A 22,954-nucleotide genomic window follows, 5' to 3' on the forward strand; every position below is an offset into this window, starting at 1 on the left:
AGTTACCATCCTGGCCCTATGATATATTTTCTGAAAATAATAATATAATTGTATGACATTATTATTGTTGTTGTGTTATATTTTGTCTCAGGACAACTACAATTCCTTGAATTTTGTATTTTATGCTTGGATTATTTAAAATGAGGTGCAGGGGGACAGAAAATATCCCTTTATTCTGGAACTGTATACAAATCAAATTACTTTAGTTTAGAATTGAATACCACGGCTGTGTTAATTGAACCTTCAAAATGTTAAATAAGGTCAGAGGTGTTGACATAATTAAAAAGTTTGGTTTGGATCAACTGAGCTGAGCAGCTAGGGATACAGTGCCTTCCATAGCTGTAGTGTCCAAGAAACAAGCTAGAATTCACCACATACGTTCTTTTTATCCATCCATCCATCCATCCATCCATTTTCTTAGCCACTTATCCTCACAAAGGTCACGGGGAATGGTGGACCCTATCCTAGCTGTCAAAGGCCAGGAGGCGGAGTACACCCTAGACTGGTTGCCAGCCAATTCCAGGGCACCCACTGTTTTTATATACATTTTCTCCAAATGCAGTGATTTTCTCATCTTTCAAGGCCAAAAATCAAATTAAAGTAATCCTCACAATGTGGTGTTCTTGAGATCTTGTGAATGAGAGCTGAAATCAATAAATGCATTTTCCATTGTTCCAGAGCCAATAAAAAGCAAGTTTGCTTCTCCCTGTCCAGCAGGATATAGTAAAAATTATGTTATGGCACACCAAACTAAACAACATCAAAAATATTTATTTACACCAAACTAATCCAAAACAAATGATGCGTAGATTCAGCAATACACCAGAGACCTGCTCCAAACATGTAATTTGTCAGATTCAGAATCAGCTTTATTGGCCAAGGGTATAAAAACACAAGGAACTTTTGTCCGGCAGTTGATGCCGCCCTGGTGCGACATTCAGAACAAAGAGCAACAAGAACAAAGAACAAGAGACATTTCTGTTAATAGGAACTATTCCTTATAAGAGTTGTGCAAGATGTTAAATCTTCTTCATTTAGAACAGGTAAGAGATAAGTGTGTCAATGTCCCACATTGTGCTAAGAATGTATAGAGTGGCGTGACCCGTTCGCAGTTCCCATTATAAACCAGTGCAATGACAATTGTGTAAAAGGGAGCAGATTAAAGTGATAAATCGTGTGATAGTCCACAAAATATATTGCTAATACTAATACTGATTGGACCACCAGGATGTGAGTGAATGTCCTAACAATGGTACAGGCCGGAAAATAGTAGGTTCGCTGATGACTTAATTGGTAGATGGAAAAAAAAAACTGTTTGAATGCCTGCTAATGTTGGCTTGCATTGATCTGTTGCGCTTTCCCGATGGAAGAAGCTGGAAGAGCTGGTGGCCTGGATGTGGAAGATGCGAAAGGATCCTGGCTGCTCTGGACCGAGTTCGCGTTGCGTGCAAGTCCTCATTAGTGGGTAGAGTGGTGCCGACAATCCATTCAGCGGTTTTGATTGTCCGTTGCAGTCGAAGTTTGTCCTCTTTTGTGGTGGCCCCCAAACCAGGAGGTGATGGAGGTATATAATACTGATTGGATGACTGCTTGTCATGTCCCTGCCTTCCAGTCCAGACTTGGCGTGGCCAGCTGATTAGGAGGCGCACACCTGCGCCTCATCCCGACTGATTGAACTCGGTATTTATGGGACATTGGGGACAACTGGTCTTCGCCAGATCGTTGCCTCTCATGCCTCGTTCCCGGACTTCCGTACTCCTGACGTCTACCTCCCGTGTACCGACCAACGCCTGTCTCCTGACCTACCCCGTAAGACTGCTGTTACTGATCCTGCTGCTTGTTTGTACTGACTCCTTAGTAACCGACTTTGGAATGAATATAGGCTTATTCCGCACTGCTTACCTGTCACCTGAGTCGTGTATTTGGGTCCGCCCTCGAGTCTCGTTTGTGACACTGCTGTGTAGAACTGCCTCACCAGCTCTTGTGACAGGCCGTGCTTCCTCAGAAGCCACAAGAAGTATATCCTTTGTTGGGCTTTTTTGAGGATGGAGTTAATGTTCACGTCCCACATCAGGTCCATTGTAAACAATGAAGAATAGTGCAGTAGGTTCGAACGACTTACCTTCCTGTTCTAATGGGATTGAAGATACTCATGCAAAAAAGAATGAAAATAGTAAGTGTACTATTTCCCAAGTTAAAATATTTTCTGTACATATGAGGGATTCACAGAAACAGGAGGAATTCCAATATTAATTATATTCATTGGGATTTTTACACATTAGGAAGCCTAAAAGCTCTCTGGTAAGATGAAGGGCAAAGTTTATAAAACAGTGGTGAGGCTGGCCATGTTGTACGGATTAGAGAAGATGAACGGCAAAGTTTATAAGACAGTGGTGAGGCTGGCCATGATGTACGGATTAGAGAAGATGAAGGGCAAAGTTTAGAAAACAGTGGTGAGGCTGGCCATGATGTACGGGTTAGAGACGGTGGCACTGAAGAAACAACAGGAAGCGGAACTGGAGGTAGCAGAAATGAAGATGTTGAGGTTGGATAGGATTAGAAATGAGCTCATTAGAGGGACAGCCAAAGTTGGATGTTTTGGAGACAAGCTTCGAGAGAGCAGACTTCGATGGTTTGGACATGTTCAGAGGTGAGAGAGTGAGTATATTGGTAGAAGGGTGGTGAGGATGGAGCTGCCAGGCAAAAGAGCGAGAAGGAAGACCAAAGACGAAGTTGATGGATGTGGTGAGGGAAGACATGGGGGCAGTTGGTATTAGAGAGGAAGATGCAGGAGATGGGCTAAGATGGAAAAAGATGACATGCTGTGGCGACCCCTAATGGGACAAGCTGAAAGGAAAAGAAGAAGAAGAAGGAAGCCTAAAAGGTAGATTAAATGTAATAATGAGATACTACATATTCTGATCCAACCTTTGAGGGATCTGGGCAGGATATTAGAAAATATAGTTGAGGGCGGAGGCTTCAACAGAGCGAACAATCAGCTCAAATGATCTGTGTAGCCAACCATAGCAAGAGAATCCTTAAAAGGGAGCAGTTAATAAAGTTATTCAACCTTTCACATTCATCATGCTCAATCATTTTTGAGGTAGTCTAAGGCAGACTCTGTTTGCTAACTTTGAAAAAAGAAAAGAAAAGCTTGTCACAGAACAATATAGGGGTGGGGTTTTTTTTTCACTCAAAAACAAACTTAGTACGCAAAGCTTTACAGAGCGAGACATTACACTAACATTTTAAATGAGGTTATATTAAACACAACTTTAAGTATTTACCGTGCATCTGCTAGTTATCTCCTGGAAAACTTCAGTCTTTGAATATGTGGCTACACAGTTGAAGCCCTCATTTACATTTACAGGCCCCCAAAATACTGTGCTGACTTTTTTGATGACTTCAAAGAACTGATTTCTGTGATTTGTGTTGATTTTATTAGCTGCGATTTTAACATCATGTGGATAACCATCATGACACAGAAACTAAAGACTTGAGTAACATTCTGGACAATTTTGGGTGGAGTCAGCATGTAACAGAAGCTATGCACAATAAGGTTCACACTCTGAGAGATAGTGATCTCTCAGGGTGTGAACATTATAAAGGTTAAACTTTGTCTGATGTGGGCCTGTCGGATCACTCTTGTGTTTTCTTTGAGAGGACAATTTCAGTGGACACAAATGTTTTAGCGGTGATCACAAAAAGGTGTTTAACTGAAAACACCAGTGAGATCTTTAATCAGGTTTTCTCTTTAACACCTGCCCTGTCCAGGGATTCAGTCAATGAGCTCATCAGTAGCTTCAATGCTAAAATATTAAATATTATGGACACTACTGCTCCCCTTCAGCTGAAGGTTATCTCTGGATGGAAGAAGTCTCAATGGTGAAATTCTACAAATGAAAAATGGAAAAAGAGAATGTTGGAAGGCTGAATGCAGATGGAGGAAAACTAATTTCCAGGTTCATTATTATGTCTATAAAGAAAAACTTCACTTTTATAATTTACAACTGAGAAATCCAAGAAAGTCTTACTTCTCTGATATCATCAACAAGAACAGTCATAACGATCAAGCTTTATTTGGCACAAGCAGTTGTTACACTAGCAGCAGGTTCACCATATGTACCGTGTCCAGCAAAAAAGTTTAAACGTGATGACAGTTTCACCCCATGAACAGCAATGACCTGGAGAACACCTACATTGATTGAAGTCCTCCTCTTGCTGTCTAAACATCCTGCTAACAGATTTTTTTCAAAAAAGTCTCAAAAGATTTTAGAGAAAGATCGCGAACATGTCCTGAATATCAGGTGTTTTTCCAGAGCCTCTAAAAACAGCTGTAATTAAACCGGATGAATGAAAAAGGACAATCTTGACAAGATGGAAATGAACAACTACAAGCAAATCTAAAATGGTCATGACCAGAACACGAGGCTGAACCCAAAATGCACAACTCATGAGATCAGGTACAGTTCGGGAAGCGTCTTTATTCAGTCCACGGTTGAAATACAGGTAGGTAGTCCAAAGAAGCAGCAGTACCAAAATCAGCAGGCGTGAAGGCAGGGTCGTTAACGAGGCAGGGTTTGGTACACAGAGTAGTAAGGACATAGGCAAAGGGTTGTGGGAATGTCACATAGTAGCACAATGATCTGGCAAAGACCAGACCGCATACGTATTTGAATTGAATTTGAATTTGAATATTTGAACACCCTGCTATATTGCAAGTTCTCCCACTTAGAAATCATGGAGGAGTCTAAAATTTTCATCCTAGGTGCATGTCCACTGTGAGAGTGATAATCTAAAAAGAAAAATCCAGAAATCACAATGTATAAATTTATTTATTTGTGTGATACAGCTGCAAATAAGTATTTGAACACCTGTCTATCAGCTAGAATTCTGACCCTCAAACACCTGTTAGTCCGCCTTTAAAAGTCCACCTCCACTCCATGTATTATCCTGAATCAGATGCAACTGTGTGAGGTCATTACCTGCATAAAGACACCTGTCCACCCCATACAATCAGTAAGACTCAAACTTGTAACATGGCCAAGACCAAGGAGCTGTCCAAAGACACCAGAGACAAAATTGTACAACTCCACACAGCTGGAAAGGGCTACGGAGAAATTGACAAGCAGTTTGGTGAAAAAAGGTCCACTGTTGGAGCAATCATGAGAAAATGTAAGAAGCTAAGCATGACGGTCAATCTCAATCAAACTGGAGGCCCATGCATGATATCACCTCGTGGGGTCTCAATGATCCTTAGAAAGGTGAGTAATCAGCCCAGGACTAAATGGCCGCTTGGTCAATGGCCTGAAAAGTGCTGGGACCACAGTTTCCAAGGTGACTGTTGGTAATACACTAAGATGTCATGGTTTGAAATCATGTATGGCATGGAAGGTTCCTCTGCTTAATCCATCATAAGTCAAGGCCACTCTGAAATTTGCCAATGACCATTTGGATGATACAGAGGAGTCATGGGAGAAGGTTTTGTGGTTAAATGAGACCAAAATTGAACTTTATGGTTATAATTCCATTAACCGTGTTTGGAGAAAGACGAATGATGAGTTCCATCCCAAGAACACCATCCCTACTGTGAAGCATGGGGGTGGTAGCATCATGGTTTGGGGGGGGGGGGTTTCTGCACACGGGACAGGATGACTGCACTGTATCAAGGATGACCGCGGCCATGCGTTGTGACATTTTTGGGGAACAACCTCTTTCCCTCAGTCAGAACGTTGAAGATGGGTCGTGGCTGCGTCTTTCAAAATGATAATGACCCGAAGTGCACAACCAGGAAAATCAAGGAGTGGGTCCGTAAAAAGCATATCATGGTTCTGACGTGGCCTAGCCAGTCTCCAGACATAAACCCATTAGAAAATCTTTGGAGGGAGCTGAAACTCCGTGTTTCTCAGCGACAGCCCAGAAACCTGTCTGCTATAGAGAAGATCTGTGTGGAGGAGCAGGCCAAAATCCCTCCTGCAGTGTGTACAAACCTGATGAACAACTACAGGAAACATTTGACCTCTGTGATTGCAAAGGCTACAGTACCAAATATTAACATAGGTTTTCTCAGGTGTTCAAATACTTATTTGCACCTGCATCACAAATAAATCATTAAAACAATCATAGATTTTCATTTCTGGATTTTTCTTTTGAGATTATCTCTCTCACAGTGGACATGCACCTACAATGACAATTTCAAACCCCTCCATGATTTCTCAGTGGGAGAACTTGCAATATAGCAGGGTGTTCAAATATTTACTTTGTTTGCTGTATACATGGACCATGATCACTAAAACAAGACGCCAGTGAGCGCATCTGCTCATCTATACGTATTTCTCCGTCCGCTAATACAAAGCCCAAGAATGACACACACCCTTCTCTTATCCGTACTAGGTGGTACGTATGCCTCAAGTCCACCTTGGTAAAAACCTTGGCCTCCTTCAGAAGTTCAAAGGCTGTAGCAATGGGGTTGGGGGGTACCCAGGGGTGGCCCGGCTGCCTGGGCTTCTCCGCTTCATTAGACGTACCTTGAAGAGTGTCAGCATCCCTGATCCGTGCAGGTGTATCCCTCCGCCAGGCGCTGTCCTGCTCCCGATCCATTAATCTCTTGTCTATTATTAAAGTGAGAGCGATGAGTGCGTCCATGTCTGTCGGCAAGTCCAGCTGGATCAGCTGGTCCTTTACCGCAGGGGACAGCCCTTGAATGAATACATCTAGACGCGCCCTGTTGTTCCACTGGCTTTCTGCTGCAAGAATGCGGAAGTCAATGGCGTTGTCAGAGACCTGGTGCTTGCCTTCCCGCAGCATGATCAAGGAGTTCGCTGCTTCGTGTTCAGGAGATGCATACTGGAACACTTGCACCATGGACTTCATGAAGGACAACCACATCCGACATGTGTCCGAATCGTGGCGCCACTCACTGGTCACCCATTCTTCAGCGTGTTCCCGTCACGTGGGAAATAACAAACGCGATCTTGGCTTTATCAGAAGGAAAGGCGGCTGCCTGTAACTCGAAGAGGAGCTCGCACTGGGTGATGAATGGCTTCACATTACCAGAGTCCCCTGAGAAATGCTCCGGATGGGAGAGGGGAGAGCTGACACCCGAATGTGCGCCGGCGACCGGGGAGGCTACTGCCTCATGGATATGGGAGGATCCCTCGGCAGCTACTGGGACCGGGCTGCGTCAGCTCCACTGGGGAAGGATGCAGAGAGGAAACTACAGTTAGATGAGAAAATACCTCTCGCAACTGGTCACTCAGCTGCTCCAACTGGCAAGCAGGCATCTGGAGATTTCTGTTGTGTTCAACAAGACATAGTCCTTGAGCCTGGAGGGCGTTGCGCACCCAATTTGAGTCAGCTGTGTCCATGTACTAGCCAAATCGTTCTGTCATGACCAGAACATGAGGCTGAACCCAAAATGCATGACTCACGAGACCAGGTGCAGTTCGGGAAGCGTCTTTATTCAGTCCAAGGTCAAAACACACGTAGGCAGTCCAAAGAAGCAGCAGTACCAAATTGAGCAGGCGTGAAGGCAGCGTCGTTAACAAGGCAGGGTTTAGTACACAGAGTAGCAAGGACATAGGTAAAGGGTTGCGGGAATGTGACATAGTAGTACAACAATCTGGCAAGGACCAGACCGCACGCATGGCAATATATACATGGATCGTAATCACCAAAACGAGACACAGGTGAGCGATCTGCTCATTGGAGCAGGTACGCACCACATCAGGAACAGACACACCCATGACAATAATCTCCTATTTTTAAGTAATATAATTGGAAAAAGTGTTTTTTTTTCAACAGCTTAATTAGTTTTCAACCCAAAAAAACAGTAGATGGAATTAATTTTACTTCCGAGCACACATGCCCATACCAGCCACTGAAATGACTGCAGGAATTCACCCATCCATCCATTTTCTGAGCCACTTATCTTCATCAAGGTCACGGGACTACTGGAGCCAATCCCAGCTGTCATCGGGCAGGAGACAGGTTACACTCTGAAGTGGTATGCAGGCAATTGCAGTGTTAAATTTTTGCAGCAGAATTTTTTATAGATTTTGTTTATTCTTGGTGGCTTCACAACTGTAAAAGTGACTATTGCAGTGATTATTGATGATTGCAAGCTGAGCCTATTCATATTTATTGAATAATTGTGTGTGCATGTGTGTGTGTGGGTTCGTGTGAAAATAATTTAAACTCCAAAAGTTCTATAGTAAAATAAGTACTATCATTAATCATTGTTTGTGTGGGTGAATCAGGGGACATTGTTGAAGCTCTTAACTTAACAGTATGAAAACACATTTGTGAGTAAAACCGATTTACTATTTTAGGATATGAAAAATATATAATATATATATGTATAGTCTTGTGGTATGATTGAGTGTATCTTCACTGTGTATAAAAGAAAACAGTAATGCAAAATGATTGATTGTTTAAGTAGTCAGTTTAGCTTTCTGTTTCTCTTTAAATTTTAAACTTTAAATTATAGGACTAAGCATGTACTTTATTGCCAAAGATTTAGGTGTGGCACATCATGTTGTTGTTTTTTTAACTGGAGGCATTTAATTGAATAAATGGTGGTAATGTATATAAAAAAAAATTCAACCTTCTTAAAAGGCAACTGAGAGCTTTGACCTTTATCTAACGGTGAAAAATCATATTGCAGCCAAGACAGAATGCCAGGATTTTCATTGAAAATTATGTGATTTTATTTATACAAACATCATATTTACTCACATACTGAGTATCTAACATAGATAAGCACACACCTGACCATAATGAAGGCCACTGATTTCAATACTATGTACAGTAGCAACTGGCAAGATGTATGGATGCAAAAATAAAAATTTAAAACAAAGCTGTATTTATAGATTGTGATATTTGTTCAAGCTATAATCAAGTCAAATTGAACAGTTAGATTTATTTTAAAATATAGCAACTATAATCCAGCACTAAGCAACCAACCTAGTATACATGTATTTCTGTTTAATGCAGTGTAAAATACATCATTATTCCGAATAAACAGAGAATTGATAGGTAAGTAGGTAGGTAGGTATATAACTACCAAAAGTGTGTTTACCATATAACTATTCATGTACATGTATTTATCCATCCATCCATTTTCTTAGCCGCTTATCCTCACAAGGGTCGCGGGAGTGCTGGAGCCTATCCCAGTTGTCAACGGGCAGGAGGTGGGGTACTCCCTGAACTGGTTGCCAGCCAATTGCAGGGCACATAGAGACAAACAGCTGCACTCACAATCACATCTAGGGGCAATTTAGAGTGTCCAAATTAATGTTGCATGTTTTTTGGAATGTGGGAGGAAACCGGAGTGCCCGGAGAAAACCCACGCAGGCATGGGGAGAAGATGCAAACTCCACACGGGCGGGTCCATGATTGAACCTGGTACCTTAGAACTGTGACGCCAACGCTTTACCAGCTGATGCACCGTGCCGCCCTACATGTATTTATTTCAAGAAAAGTTTTAACAACTAAACGTTAAATCTAAAATTACCGTAGCTAACATCTTCATGAAGCGAATGAGACCAAATCAGCAGTTTCTCAGGTAGTACTTCAATTGCTTGGAGACGCAACTAATCAACATTGAATTCAACATTCTTGAGAGAATTTTTCATACCCAGATGACCAATTCATCAATTATTATACCCATCCCTAATGGTAATACCAAGCTAAACCTACATATTGTAACACATATCCAACACATTTTGCCAGTACTAAAGTACATGAATGAAAACTAAAGACATTGGACATGATTATAGGATGACCACAAATGGCAGTGTCACAGCCAAGATTTCTTAGTTCGTCCTAACTTGGCCATGTTGGCCAATTTAACCTTCACCTTGTCCATGTTCTCCGGACTCCTCTTTGAGCTGCATTCCACAGTTGAGTCTGTTTCAAAAGAGATAGCTGGGGCATGTGTGAGTAGACCTCCTGTCTTCTCTTGAGCCATCGTTGAACGGCTCTGCAGAACCAGCTGACCTCTCAGAGAATGCCTGAGTTGGAGCAAAAGGGGGTTTTGCTTGGAGTACATTTTATCTGGATCATTCTCTTGACTGCAGCAGTTGGAGCAGGCTGAGCAGAGGACACGGAAAATGTAGACCCAGCCCAGGTAGTGAAGCTCTGCAATGTTGAGCACAAAGCAGCCCAGGCTAATGCTGAACATAAAGTTGAGGAAAATTGTTTTCTCTGTGGCACGAGACACAAAACAGTCTGTGCGAGTTGGGCAAGGATAGGTCTCACAGCGGTAAAGGTGGGGCACCTCAAACCCAAATAACAAATACTGGCCCACCAGGAAGGTGATCTCCATGACTGATCGAAGTAACACATGAAGGATGTAGATAAGCAGAACCTGGTTAGACTGTTGAGTGGGGTCTTCTGCCAGTGCACCATGACCCTCCTCCAGAAAGCTTTGCTGTGTTCTTTCCCTCTCATCCCAATCCTCCCTATATCGAGGACAATAAGTAGGCACACCTACCCTCATCGCTTCCTTACCGACCTTCTTCCCAGTACACTGCCTTGAAGGCCTTTGCCGCAGCAACTGTGCCCGTTGTCCGTCTAGCCTTTCGTCTTTGGCAATTTTATGCAAAACAAATACTATGTAGAATATTGATGGGGTTGAGACCAGCACAATTTGGAAAACCCAGAACCTCAGATGGGAAACGGGTGCGAATGTGTCGTAACACACGTTGTTGCATCCAGGCTGCTGGGTATTGCAGGTGAACTTAGATTGCTCATCGTTGTAAACGGCGTCTCCCACCAAGGCTACCAGCAAGATGCGGAAAATGAGCAGCATCGTGAGCCAGATCTTGCCAATTACTGTGGAATGATTCTGGACCTCAGAGAGAAAACGTCCAAGAATAGACCAGTCACCCATGACTTGACCTTAGTAAGAAAGTAAAAGGTGTCAGCATTGTTTGTATTTTTTTCTTGATAATAATAAAACAGAGACTGACAGTTATATAGGTTCTGTTGTATTATATTATGAATAAATTAGCTCCTTAGAGTTGATTAGTTTTGTTATGCAAATGTAAATTGCTGTATTGTTTTTATTCCGGAACTATACGACACAAAAATAGCTTTTTAAAAGGAAAGAAATTCAAAGAGGGGTGCTAATAACAATTGATTTCCAATTGATTTATTTACCCAATAAACAAATTACCATTTTTACAAAAAATGTACGTGATTGCTTTCCAGAACGAATTATCCTTTACTTGACAAATTAAATGATGAGTAGTTAAATCAAATTTTAACTTACCTTTATGTAAAGCCGAACTTTTCAGAATCAATCCTTTTAACTAGGCTTTACATTGCATTTTCACGGCTTTTTAAATCTTCAAGTTTTGATGCGGTGAATCCTGTCGAGCCTGGTAAGGGAGAACAGGCTGACCACACATAATAAGCCAGTCTGTCTGAAACTGCCATTGTGCAGTGTGACTACAAAGGCAGGCAATGTACAGTGCAAAACACAATGAGGGGGTTCCTTTTCTGAAAAGCTGGGAACGGTGAAATGGTTCAACAGTGTATGGAACAAACTGGAAAGACACAATGCCAGTTTATGTAAAAGGACTGTGATTAGCTGGTAAAATAGGTCATACATTTGTTGTTAAATTATATTAAACAACAGGCTTTTAGGGACAACACTATTACAGTATGTATTAGTGTGTTTACAAAGTTACACCTCCAGCACTGACAATATGAAAATATTGGTTTCACATCAGAGTAACGTAACAATGAGTGTTGCAGGATTCTGATTTTTAGAAGGTTTGAAAGTCAATGGATTAGACATTTGTCACTTTTCATGGATGTGGAGGGGACAGGATTGATTACACAGCGACTTTACAGTTGCTCCAGTTATCCTTATCGGCATGTCCAGGGCTTTACTGCACAGTCAGTGGATTTGGATAGTGTCTTTTAGACTGTATTTTTTTCTTTTTCTTTTCAATTTCTTCCACTAACTGTGATTTGGGATGTTGAGTAGTATTTTGGATTAAGCAGTTAAATCGTGTTCAACAGCAAAAAATATATATGATATAATAATAAATATACAGGCGGAATGGTGGTGTTTCAGGTTAGAGTGTTACCCTCACAAGGACAGGGGTTCAAATTCCATCCCTGCCTGTTTCTGGTTTGCGTGTTCTCCCCATGCCTATGTTGGTTTTCTCATGGCACTCCGGCTCCCTCCCACATCCCAAAAACATGCATTAATTGGGGACTCTAAATTGCCCTGAGATGTGATTGTGGGTTCGAATGGTTGTTTGTTTCTAAGTGCTCTGCGATTAGCTGGCTACTGATTCAGGGCGTACCTTGCATCTTCCCCGAAGATAGCTGGGATAAACTCTAGCACTCCTGTGACACTTGTAAGGATAATCGGCTTAGTAAATGGATGGATAAAGAAACAAAACAAAAACTCTGTACCAATGAGCAGTCATTTTTTTTTTATATATGCTTGTATTTCAGGCATTCAACTGGACCCCCTAATAAGGACTGTTCTGTCCATGTGTGACCGGTATCAGAATTTGGCTCCCATTGGCGGCAACATTAAGTTGAATACATTTCTAGTAAGAGTTGAACTCTGCCAAGGCTGACCTTTGTCATCGATATAGTTCATTACCTTTATGGACAGAATTTCTAGTGCAGCCAAGGTGTTGAGGGGGTCTGGTTTGGTGGCCTCAGATTTGTGTCCATGCATTTGGCACATATTGTGGTTCTGATGGCTTCATCAAGCAGTGACCTTCAACTCTCGCTGGAGTGGTTCGCATCTGAGTGTTAAGCAGCTGGGTTGAAAATTACTAGAAATCTGTGGCCATGGAAAAGGTCAGAAAAAGGTGGAATTCCCTTTTCGAGTCAAAGAAGATATCCTGTCCCAAGTAAAGGAATTTACTTATCTCAGGGTCTTGTACGGCATTTATCGGCAAAACAGGCATTTATCTAATTGACAGATTTAAGTTCCCGAGAGGGAGGATTTTGAGAGCATTCCGCTACATGCCTACAGCGTCTGCAAGCTGAAAGAATGTTTCAGTTCTTGACCATTTTGAAGCCCGAGTTTCCATACTTTGTGATCTTTTATTAATCCATTCATTGGTTGTCCACCTTGTTAACAAGACTGCTCTGTTGTGTAAAATGTACAAGCATTTTTTTCATTTTTTTCCACTTTAAAAACGGGCAAAATAATACTATCAAGCACATTTTCTGAAATATAATCCATCCACCAATTCATTTTCCTCCGCTTGTCTGAGGTAAGGTCGCGGGGACATTCACTTGAGCAGGGATACCCAAATCTAGCTTTCTATCTTTTCCTAGATTACTTTACACCCCCCACTCTTAAAGATGTACACTCATAATTGGAAATGTTACAGTACTTACGCAGCCCATCAATGTGTTTTATAATAGACGAGATTTTCTCTTTTCCGAGTGGGAAAAGTCTGGTCAAAGTACAAAGACAAAGTACAAATTGCAGGATGAGATGGTGTGTAATTTTACAATTCCACCTTGGCACAGCCTGATCCAGGATGAAAGCACAGACAATACAGCACACAAAAAGCTAATTCTCTATTTGAAATATAGCAGGCAACATAACATTAACCTTTAGACAGTTTGGAAGCCTCATCATCATCATATTCACCCCCCCCACACACACACACACACATCGGTAGCTCGCAAGAAGCAGGCTGCTTGAAAAGTAGATCTTGGGGTAAAAAAGTATGGACACACCTGATCAAGGGCATGTACGAGATACCCAGAGACAGGCCACTACTTGACAATGTTTTGTGGAGGGGGCCCAGCAGGACCTCCATATTTTCCTTTGTGCAAGAGGAAGAGGAGAAGCAATGCCAGAGCTGCACAAAATGAATGTCAGAGAGCCACCAATGTGTGTGTTTCTGGTCAAGCTGTCAGAAACAGAACAGATAAGTTTGGTATGAGGGCCAGACGTCAACCAGTGGGGGCCAACACCATGTAGGCCAAACACTAGCATTTACAGATTTGCCTTTGGCACTGATTAGAAATGGTTCAGACTGATTACAGTATAGTAGTCACTGATGGTGTAGCGGTACACATGCCTGACTTTGGTGCAGGCACCGCTCAAGAATAGTGTCGATATGTGCCCTGTGACTACTGCGAACCAGTTCAGGGAGTAATCTGCCTCTTGCCCAAAGTTAGGTGGGATAGGGTTTCCCACTCCTGTGACCCATGGGAAGAAAAGCAGTTTGGAAAATCGATGGATGGGTACAATATATTCCCCATTCTGAAAAACAATTATCAGCAGGGGACACAGGGGTACAGATCGAACTTTTTCTCTCTTGAAAAGCAGTCAGCACGGGGGTAAGTATATGGTCTTGTGTGGATACCAACACGTTTTATTTATCCATCCATCCATTTTCTGAGCTACTTATCTTCACAAGGGTTGCAGGAGTGCTGGAACCTATTCCAGCTATCTTCAGACAGGAGTTGGGGTACAGTGGGAACTGATTGCCAGCCAATCCCAGGGCACACAGAGACAAACAAATATTCTCACACACAATCACACCTTCTTCTTCTTCTTTTCCTTTCGGCTTGTTCCCGTTAGGGGTCGCCACAGCGTGTCATCTTTTGCCATCTTAGCCTATCTCCTGCATCTCCTCTCTAACCCCAACTGCCCTCATGTCTTCCCTCACCACATCCATAAACCTTCTCTTTGGTCTTCCTCTCGCTCTTTTGCCTGGGAGCGCCATCCTCAGCATCCTTCTACCAATATACTCACTCTCTCGCCTCTGAACATGTCCAAACCATCGAAGTCTGCTCTCTCGAATCTTGTCTCCAAAACATCCAGCTTTGGCTGTCCCTCGAATGAGCTCATTTCTAATCTATCCAACCTGGTCACTCCGAGCGAGAACCTCAACATCTTCATTTCTGCCACCTCCAGTTCTGCTTCCTGTTGTTTCTTCAGTGCCACCGTCTAATCATGGCCGGCCTCACCACTGTTTTGTAAACTTTGCCTTCATCCTAGCAGACACTCTTCTGTCGCATAACACACCAGACACCTTTCGCCAGCTGTTCCAACCTGCTTGGAACGCGTTCTTCACTTCCTGACCACACTCTCCATTGCTCTGTATTGTTGACCCCAAGTATTTGAAGTCGTCCACCCTCGCTATACTCTTCTCCCTGAAGCCTCACTCTTCCCCCTCTACTTTTCTCATTCACGCACATATATTCTGTTTTACTTCGGCTAATCTTCATTACTCTCCTTTCCAGTGCATGTCTCCATCTTTCCAATTGTTCCTCTGCATGCTCCCTGCTTTCACTGCATATGACAATATCATCTGCGAACATCATGGTCCAAGGGGATTCCAGTCCTAACCTCATCTGTCAGCCTATCCATTACCACTGCAAACAGGAAGGGGCTCAGAGCTGATCCCTGATGCAGTCCCACCTCGACCTTAAATCCTCTGTCACACCTAAGGCACACCTCACCATTGTTCTGCTGCCATCATACATGTCCTGTACTATTTTAAATACTTCTCTGCCACACCAGACTTACGCATGCAGTACCATAGTTCCTCTCAAGGTACTCTGTCATAGGCTTTCTCTAGATCCACAAAGACACAATGTAGCTCCTTCTGACCTCTCTGTACTTTTCCACGAGCATCCTCAAGGCAAATAATGCATCTGTGGTACTCTTTCTAGGCATGGAAACCGTACTGTTGCTCGCAGATACTTACTTCTGTCCTGAGTCTAGCCTCCACTACTCTTTCCCATAACTTCATTGTGTGGCTCATCAACTTTATTCCTCTATAGTTCCCACAGCTCTGAACATCCCCTTTGTTCTTAAAAATGGGAACTAGAACACTTTTGCTCCATTCTTCAGGCATCTTTTCGCCCGCTAGTATTCTGTTGAATAAGTTGGTCAAAAACTCCACAGCCATCTCTCCAAATTACTTCCATACCTCTACCGGTATGTCATCAGGACCAACTGCCTTCCCATTTTTGATCCTTTGTAATGCCTTTCTGACTTCCCCCTTAGTAATCATTTCCACTTCCTGGTCCTTCACTCTTGCCTCTTCAACTCTTCCTTCTCTCTCATTTTCTTCATTCATCAACTTCTCAAAGTATTCTTTCCATCTATTTAGCACACTACGGCACCAGTCAACACATTTCCATCTCTATCCTTAATCACCTAACCTTCTGCACATCCTTCCCATCTCTATCCCTCTGTCTGGCCAACCTGTAGAGATCCTTTTCTCCTTCTTTCGTGTCCAACCTGGTGTACATGTCTTCATATGCCTCTTGTTTAGCCTTGCCACCTCTACCTTTGCCCTACGTCGCATCTCGATGTACTCCTTTCGCCTCTCCTCAGTCCTCTCAGTATTCCCACTTCTTCTTCGCTAATCTCTTTCCTTGTATGACTCCCTGTATTATGGGGTTCCACCACCAAGTCTCCTTCTCCCCTTTCCTACCAGATGACACACCAAGTACTCTCCTGCCTGTCTCTCTGATCACCTGGCTGTCGTCGTCCAGTCTTCCGGGAGCTTCGGTTGTCCATCGAGAGCCTGTCTCACCTCTTTCCGGAGGCCGCCACAAACATTCTTCCTTTCTCAGCTTCCACCACATGGTTCTCTGCTCTTCCTTTGTCTTCTTAATCTTTCTACCCACCACCAGAATCATCCTACATACTACCATCCTATGCTGTCGAGCTACACTCTCCCCTACTACTACTTTACAGTCAGTAACCTCCTTCAGATTACATCGTCTGCACAAAATATAATCACCTGCGTGGTTCTACCGCCGCTCTTGTAGGTCACTATATGTTCCTCCCTCTTTTGGAAATAAGTGTTCACTACAGCCATCTCCATCCTTTTTGCAAAGTCCACCACCATCTGCCTTCAAAGTTCCTTTCCTGGATGCCGTACTTACCCATCACTTCTTCATCGCCCCTGTTTCCTTTACCAATATGTCCATTACAATCTGCACCAATCACAACTCTCTCGCTGTCTGGGATGCTCAGAACTACTTCATCTAGTTCCTTCCAGAATTTCTCTTTCAACTCTAGGTCACATCCTACCTGTGGTGCATAGCCGCTAACCACATATACATAACACCCTCAATTCAATTTTTAGTCTCATCACTCGATCTGATACTCTTTTCACCTCCAAGACATTCTTAGCCAGCTCTTCCTTTAAAATAACCCCTACTCCATTTCTCTTCCCATCTACTCCGTGGTAGAATAATTAAACCCTGCTCCCAAACTTCTAGCCTTACTACCTTTCCACCTGCCCTCTTGGATGCACAGAATATCAACCTTTCTTCTAATCATCATGTCAACAACTCCTGAGCTTTTCCTGTCATAGTCCCAACATCAAAGTCCCTACACTCAGTTGTAGGCTCTGTGCATTCATCTTTTTCTTCTGACGCTGGATCCGGTTTCCTCCTCTTCTTTGTCTTCGACCCACAGTAGCTGAATTTCCACCGACGCCCTGCAGGTTAGCAGTGCCGGGGGCGGGCGTTGTTAACCCGGGCCACGACCGATCCGGTATGGGATTCTTTAGATGAACGCTCATATTTGTTTGGCACAGTTTTTACGCCGGATGCCCTTCCTGACGCAACCCTCTGCATTTATCCGGGCTTGGGACCGGCCTACAGATTGCACTGGTTTGTGCCCCCATAGGGCTGCATTCACACAATCACACCTAAGGAGCCATTAAAGTCTCCAATCAATGCATGTTTTGGGGAGGAAACCGGAGTCCCCAGAACTGAGGCCAGTGCTCTAACCATGCCAACCATAACACCCTCCTATTTATTTATTTGTTTATTGCACAGGGTACAGTGACAGGCCACTTATTCATTCGCACTTTAACAGTCTAGTCAGAAACAGAGTTGCATAGTTTGATTGATACTACTGAGAGCTGTATGTAATATTTTTAAGTGCTGTTTTATAATCACAGCAAACTCCATCTTCTTTTCCTTTCAGCTTGTCCCGTTAGGGGGTCGCCACAGCATGTCATATTTTTCCATCTAAGCCTATCTCTTGCATCTTCCTCTCTAACACCCACTGTCCTCATGTCCTCCCTCAAAACATCTATCAACCTTTTCTTTGGTTTTCCTCATGCTCTTTTGCCTGGCAGCTCAGTCCTCAGCACCCTTTTACCAATATACTCACTCTCTCACCTCCGAACATGTCCAAATCATCTAAGTCTGCTTTCTCTAGCCTTGTCTCCAAAACATCCAACTTTGGCTGTCCCTCTAATGAGCTCATTTCTAATCCTATCCAACCTGTTCACTCCAAGCGAGAACCTCAGCATCTTCATTTCTGCTACCTCAAGTTCTGCTTCCTGTTGTTTCTTCAGTTCCACCGTCTCTTATCTGTACATCATGGCTGGCCTCACCACTGTTTTATAAACTTTGCCCTTCTCCTACCGGAGAATCTTCTGTCACATAGAACACCAGACACCTTCCACCAACTGTTCCACCAGTTTCTTCCTTACCACACTCTCCATTGCTCTGTATTGTTGTATTTGAAGTCATCCACCCTCGCTATCTCTTCTCCCTGGAGCTTCCTCCTCTGCCCCTCTCATTCATGCACAGACCAAACCAGTGCTCTAACCACTGAGCTACGGGGCCTCCTTCAAAGTGCTACATATCGTTGTATATCAGCCAAGGAAGATCGCGTTTTATTTCAAAATGCGACATATCGAGATCTTATTTAGAGCAAAATGCGACATAATTTCGTTCAATCAGCGTGCGCTGCTGAAGCAAGCAGCATCCAATCAGAATTCGTCTAGAGGGAAGTTCCGGTATCTTCCACATCATCATCCAAAATGGCTGCGCCCACGTTTGAGAGAGATGCTAATGCCGAGTTTGATTTTATGTACGAGACACCGGAGAGAATGAAGCTGGGAAGGAAAAGAAACCCAGTGGAAACGGGATCAGTAATGTTTCTTTTCTACTTATGAAGTGAAAGAAAATAAAGACTTTTGATCTTTGTAGATTGTTTTTGTTTACACTGAAAAATATCCAGTACGGTCAGTAGAAAACCTTTTCATTGTTTTGCCATGTGATACATTTTACCATGTTTTTTTATTTGGATCCTTGGCATGCATTTTTCTCGATTTTATCTTTACAGTGTTTCTTGCTTTCAAGCTGAACTAAGTCTTGTATTTTGTTTATCAATGTTTAATAATATCGAATAAATGAATCAGTGATTGTGCTGGTTTACTTGCAGGCTGTCCCATTGTGAGGGTGCTTTTCCTATTTAATTTTAATTCTTTATGAAATTATTGCAATTTAATACTTCAGTTCTCATCCAAGTACCATTGTATCTGAATGTAATAAACATACTGTTTTGTCTATGATTGTGTAATGCTTGAATAGTAATTTTGTTGTTCAAAATATTTCACCAACGATCATTAATGAATGAATAAATTTTTAGAATTCTATGCAATCTTTTTTTTTTGCCATTTTTTATAAGGAAAGTTATCGGCTATGACTTAAGAAAAGTTGACATTAAAAGGAAATCAACACCCTTGGAGTAGACTCAATTTCTGTCTATGAGCATTATGAATACTGTTATTATTACTACAGACTTATATCCTATTCTGCAGTGTTCTTTCCCCCGACAGCGACAGCTATAAATAAAATCAAAAGAAAGCAAACTCAATGAGTCAGATTTCAAACAGTGAATTTGTGAGTTTGAAACTGATTTCATTTTGGAGATGTGTGTATGAGATCGACTACCTATTTTTTTCCTGCTGGTATCCCTCGCAACCCATATTAACCTTGGTAGACTGGTTTGAAGCAGTTTACTTTCTTAATGATCTCACATCAATTTATAAACAAAATTAATCAACTGAGTGACACAATGCCTGCAGATGTCGGATTGCAGAATCGCATACAGATACACAAAATTACAATGATGTAAACTCAGCCTTTCCAAGACCTCATGCTGAACAAACAAACAGTTTCTAAATAACTGAAAAACACCTTTTTAAAAGAAATTCCCATTTTTTCATCTCCTTTTTCAACATCTGACATTACTGAGCTAATTGTGAAAATTGTGACTGGTGACTGACCCTTATTTCTGATACCTAACTCTCTAAATGTGGTGGTCATGGTCTTAAATATTATTTTAAAATGCTTGAAATGTTGAAAGGCAAAGAGTTTTCATGATTGCCTATCAAAAGCAACTGATTTTTTAAAAAAAATACAGCTGCTCCTGAAGGTTTAAGTCGAAATTTGGATATGTCTCACTTTGCCAAGAATAGAATGTTTGGATATGTCTCGTTTTGGAGAAAAAAATGAAATTTGTCATCAAAAAAACTCGAATATTAAAGCCAATATTTTTTGTAGTATGGTGTTTAGTTACTTTTTAGCATCTCTTTCCATCCCCTAATAGTTAGAAACATAAATTGAGTTTATTGTTTTCACTTCAATACCAAGCCCTTTTCTCAAAATGAAAAAAACGGATATGTCTCATTTTGAAAACAAACTCTTCATATATTCTGTTTTACTTTGGCTAATCTTCATTCCTCTCCTTTCCAGTGTGTGTCTCCATCTTTTTAATTGTTCCTCCGCCTGCTCCCTGCTTTCACTGCAGATCACAATATCATCTGGGAACATCATGATAAAAAGGGGATTCCAGTCTAACCTCATCTGTCAGCCTATCCTTTTCTACCGCAAACAGGAAGAGGCTCAGCGTGGGTCCCTGATGCAGTCACACCTCTACGTTAATTTTTTCTGACACATCTACAGCACATCTCACCACTGTTCTGCTCCCCTCATACATGTCCTGTACAATTCTGATATATTTCTCCGCCACACCAGACTTGTGCATGCAGTACCATCGTTCCCCTCCTCTAAGTCTACAAAGACGGAATGTAGCTCCTTCTGACCTTCTCTGTACTTTTCCACGAGCAACCTCAAGGCAAATAATGCATCTGTGGTACTCTTTCTAGGCATGAAACCATGCTGTTGCTCACAGATACTTACTTCTATCCTGAGTCTAACCTCCATTACTCTTTCCCATAACTTCATTGTGTGGGTCATCATCATTATTCCTCTATAGTTTCCACAGCTCTGAACATTTCCTTTGTTCATAAAAATGGGGACTAGCACACTTTTCCTCTATTCTTCTGGCATCTTCTCTCCCGCAACTATTCTATTGAAAAAGTTGGTCAAAGACTCCACAGCCACTTCTCCAAATTGCTTCCATACCTCCACTGGTATGTCATATGGACCAACTGTCTTTCCATTTTTCATTGTGTTCAGTGCCTTTCTAACTTCCCCTTTCCTAATCATTGCCACTTCCTGGTCATTCACGCTTGCCTCTTCTACTCTACCTTCTCTCCCATTTTCTTCATTCTTTAACTTCTCAAAGTACTCTTTCCATCTACTTAGAACACTACTGGCACCAGTCAACATATTTTCATCGCAATCCTTAATCACCTTTACTTGCTGCACATCTTTCTCATCTCTATTCTTCTGTCTGGCCAACCTGTAGAAATCCTTTTCTCCTTCTTTCATATCCAACTTGGTGTACATGTCGTCATAAGCCTCTTGTTTAGAACTTCGCCACCTCGACCTTTGTCCTACGTCGCATCTCAATGTATTCCTTTCGCCTCTCCTCAGTCCTCTCCATGTCCCACTTCTTCTTCGCTAATCTCTTTCCTTGGATGACTTCCTGAATTTTGGGGTTCCACCACCAAATCTCCTTCTCCCCTTTCCTACCAAAAGGCACCCCAAATACTCTCCTGCTTGCCTCTCTGAGTACATTGGCAATAGTATTCCAGTCTTCCGGGAGCTCTTCCTGTCCATCTAGAGCCTGTCTCACCTCTTTCCGAAAGGCCACACCACATTCTTCCTTTCTCAACTTCCACCACCTGATTCTCTGCTCTACTTTTGGCTTTTTAATCTTTCTACCTGCTACCAGAGTCATCCTACACAGCACCATCCTATGTCATAGAGCTACACTCTCCCCCACCACTACCTTACAATCAGTAACCCCTTTCAGATTACATCGTCTGCACAAAATATAATCCACCTGCATGCTTCTACCTCCGCTCTTGTAGGTCACTCTATGTACCTGTCTCTTCTGGAAATAAGTGTTCACCACTGCCAATTCCATCCTTTTTGCGAAGTCCAGCACCATCTGACCCTCAAAGTTCCTTTGCTGAATGCCGTACTTATCCATCACTTCTTCATCGCCCCTGTTTCCTTCGCCAACCTGTCCATTGAAATCTCCACCAATCACAACTCTCTCTCTGTCTGGGATGCTCAGGACTACTTCGTCTAGTTCCTTCCAGAATTTCTCTTTCAACTCAAGGTCACATCCTACCTGTGGGGCATATCATCACATTATCCACAATACCCACAGTTTCAAATGTCATCCTCATCACTCAATTTTTTTCACCTCCAAGACATTCTTAGCCAGGTCTTCCTTTAAAATAACCCCTCCTCCATTTATCTTTCCATCTACTCCATGGTAAAGTCATTTAAACCCTGCTCCTAAGCTTCTAGCCTTACTCCCTTTCCTCTTGCTCTCTTGGACGGACAATACATCAACATTTCTCCTAATCCTCATGTCAACTAACTCCTGAGCATTTCCTGTCATAGTCCCAACATTGTGCATGCCTCTTCTTCGTCCGCCGACCAACCCGCTTTCATTCTCATTTTTGTCTTCGACCTACATTATCTGAATTTCTACCTACGCCTTGCAGATTAACAGTGCCGGGGGTGGGCGTAGTTAGCCCGGGCCACGCCCTATCCATTATGGAATTCGTTTCAGTAATGCTCATATATTTTTGGCACAGTTTTACGCTAGACGCCCTTCCTGCCGCAACCCTCTGCATTTATCTAGGCTTGGGACCGGCCTACAGGTTTGCTCAGGAATTGTGCCCCATTCGGGCTGCAGATAGTCAAAACAAGTAATCAAATGAACAAAGCCAGCACATAAGATACACAATTCACA

General features: G+C 42.5%; 1 protein-coding gene across 1 annotated transcript; it reads right to left on the reverse strand.

The window, feature by feature from the left end:
• Nucleotides 1-9,799: 9,799 nt before the first annotated feature.
• On the reverse strand, nucleotides 9,800-10,894 carry LOC133504822 (gap junction delta-2 protein). The gene has a single exon (XM_061827457.1). The coding sequence runs from the start codon at nucleotides 10,892-10,894 to the stop codon at nucleotides 9,800-9,802; it is 1,095 nt and encodes a 364-aa protein (XP_061683441.1).
• Nucleotides 10,895-22,954: the final 12,060 nt, after the last annotated feature.

The sequence above is a fragment of the Syngnathoides biaculeatus genome, chromosome 8 (genome assembly GCF_019802595.1).
Source record: "Syngnathoides biaculeatus isolate LvHL_M chromosome 8, ASM1980259v1, whole genome shotgun sequence".
NCBI lineage: Eukaryota > Metazoa > Chordata > Actinopteri > Syngnathiformes > Syngnathidae > Syngnathoides > Syngnathoides biaculeatus.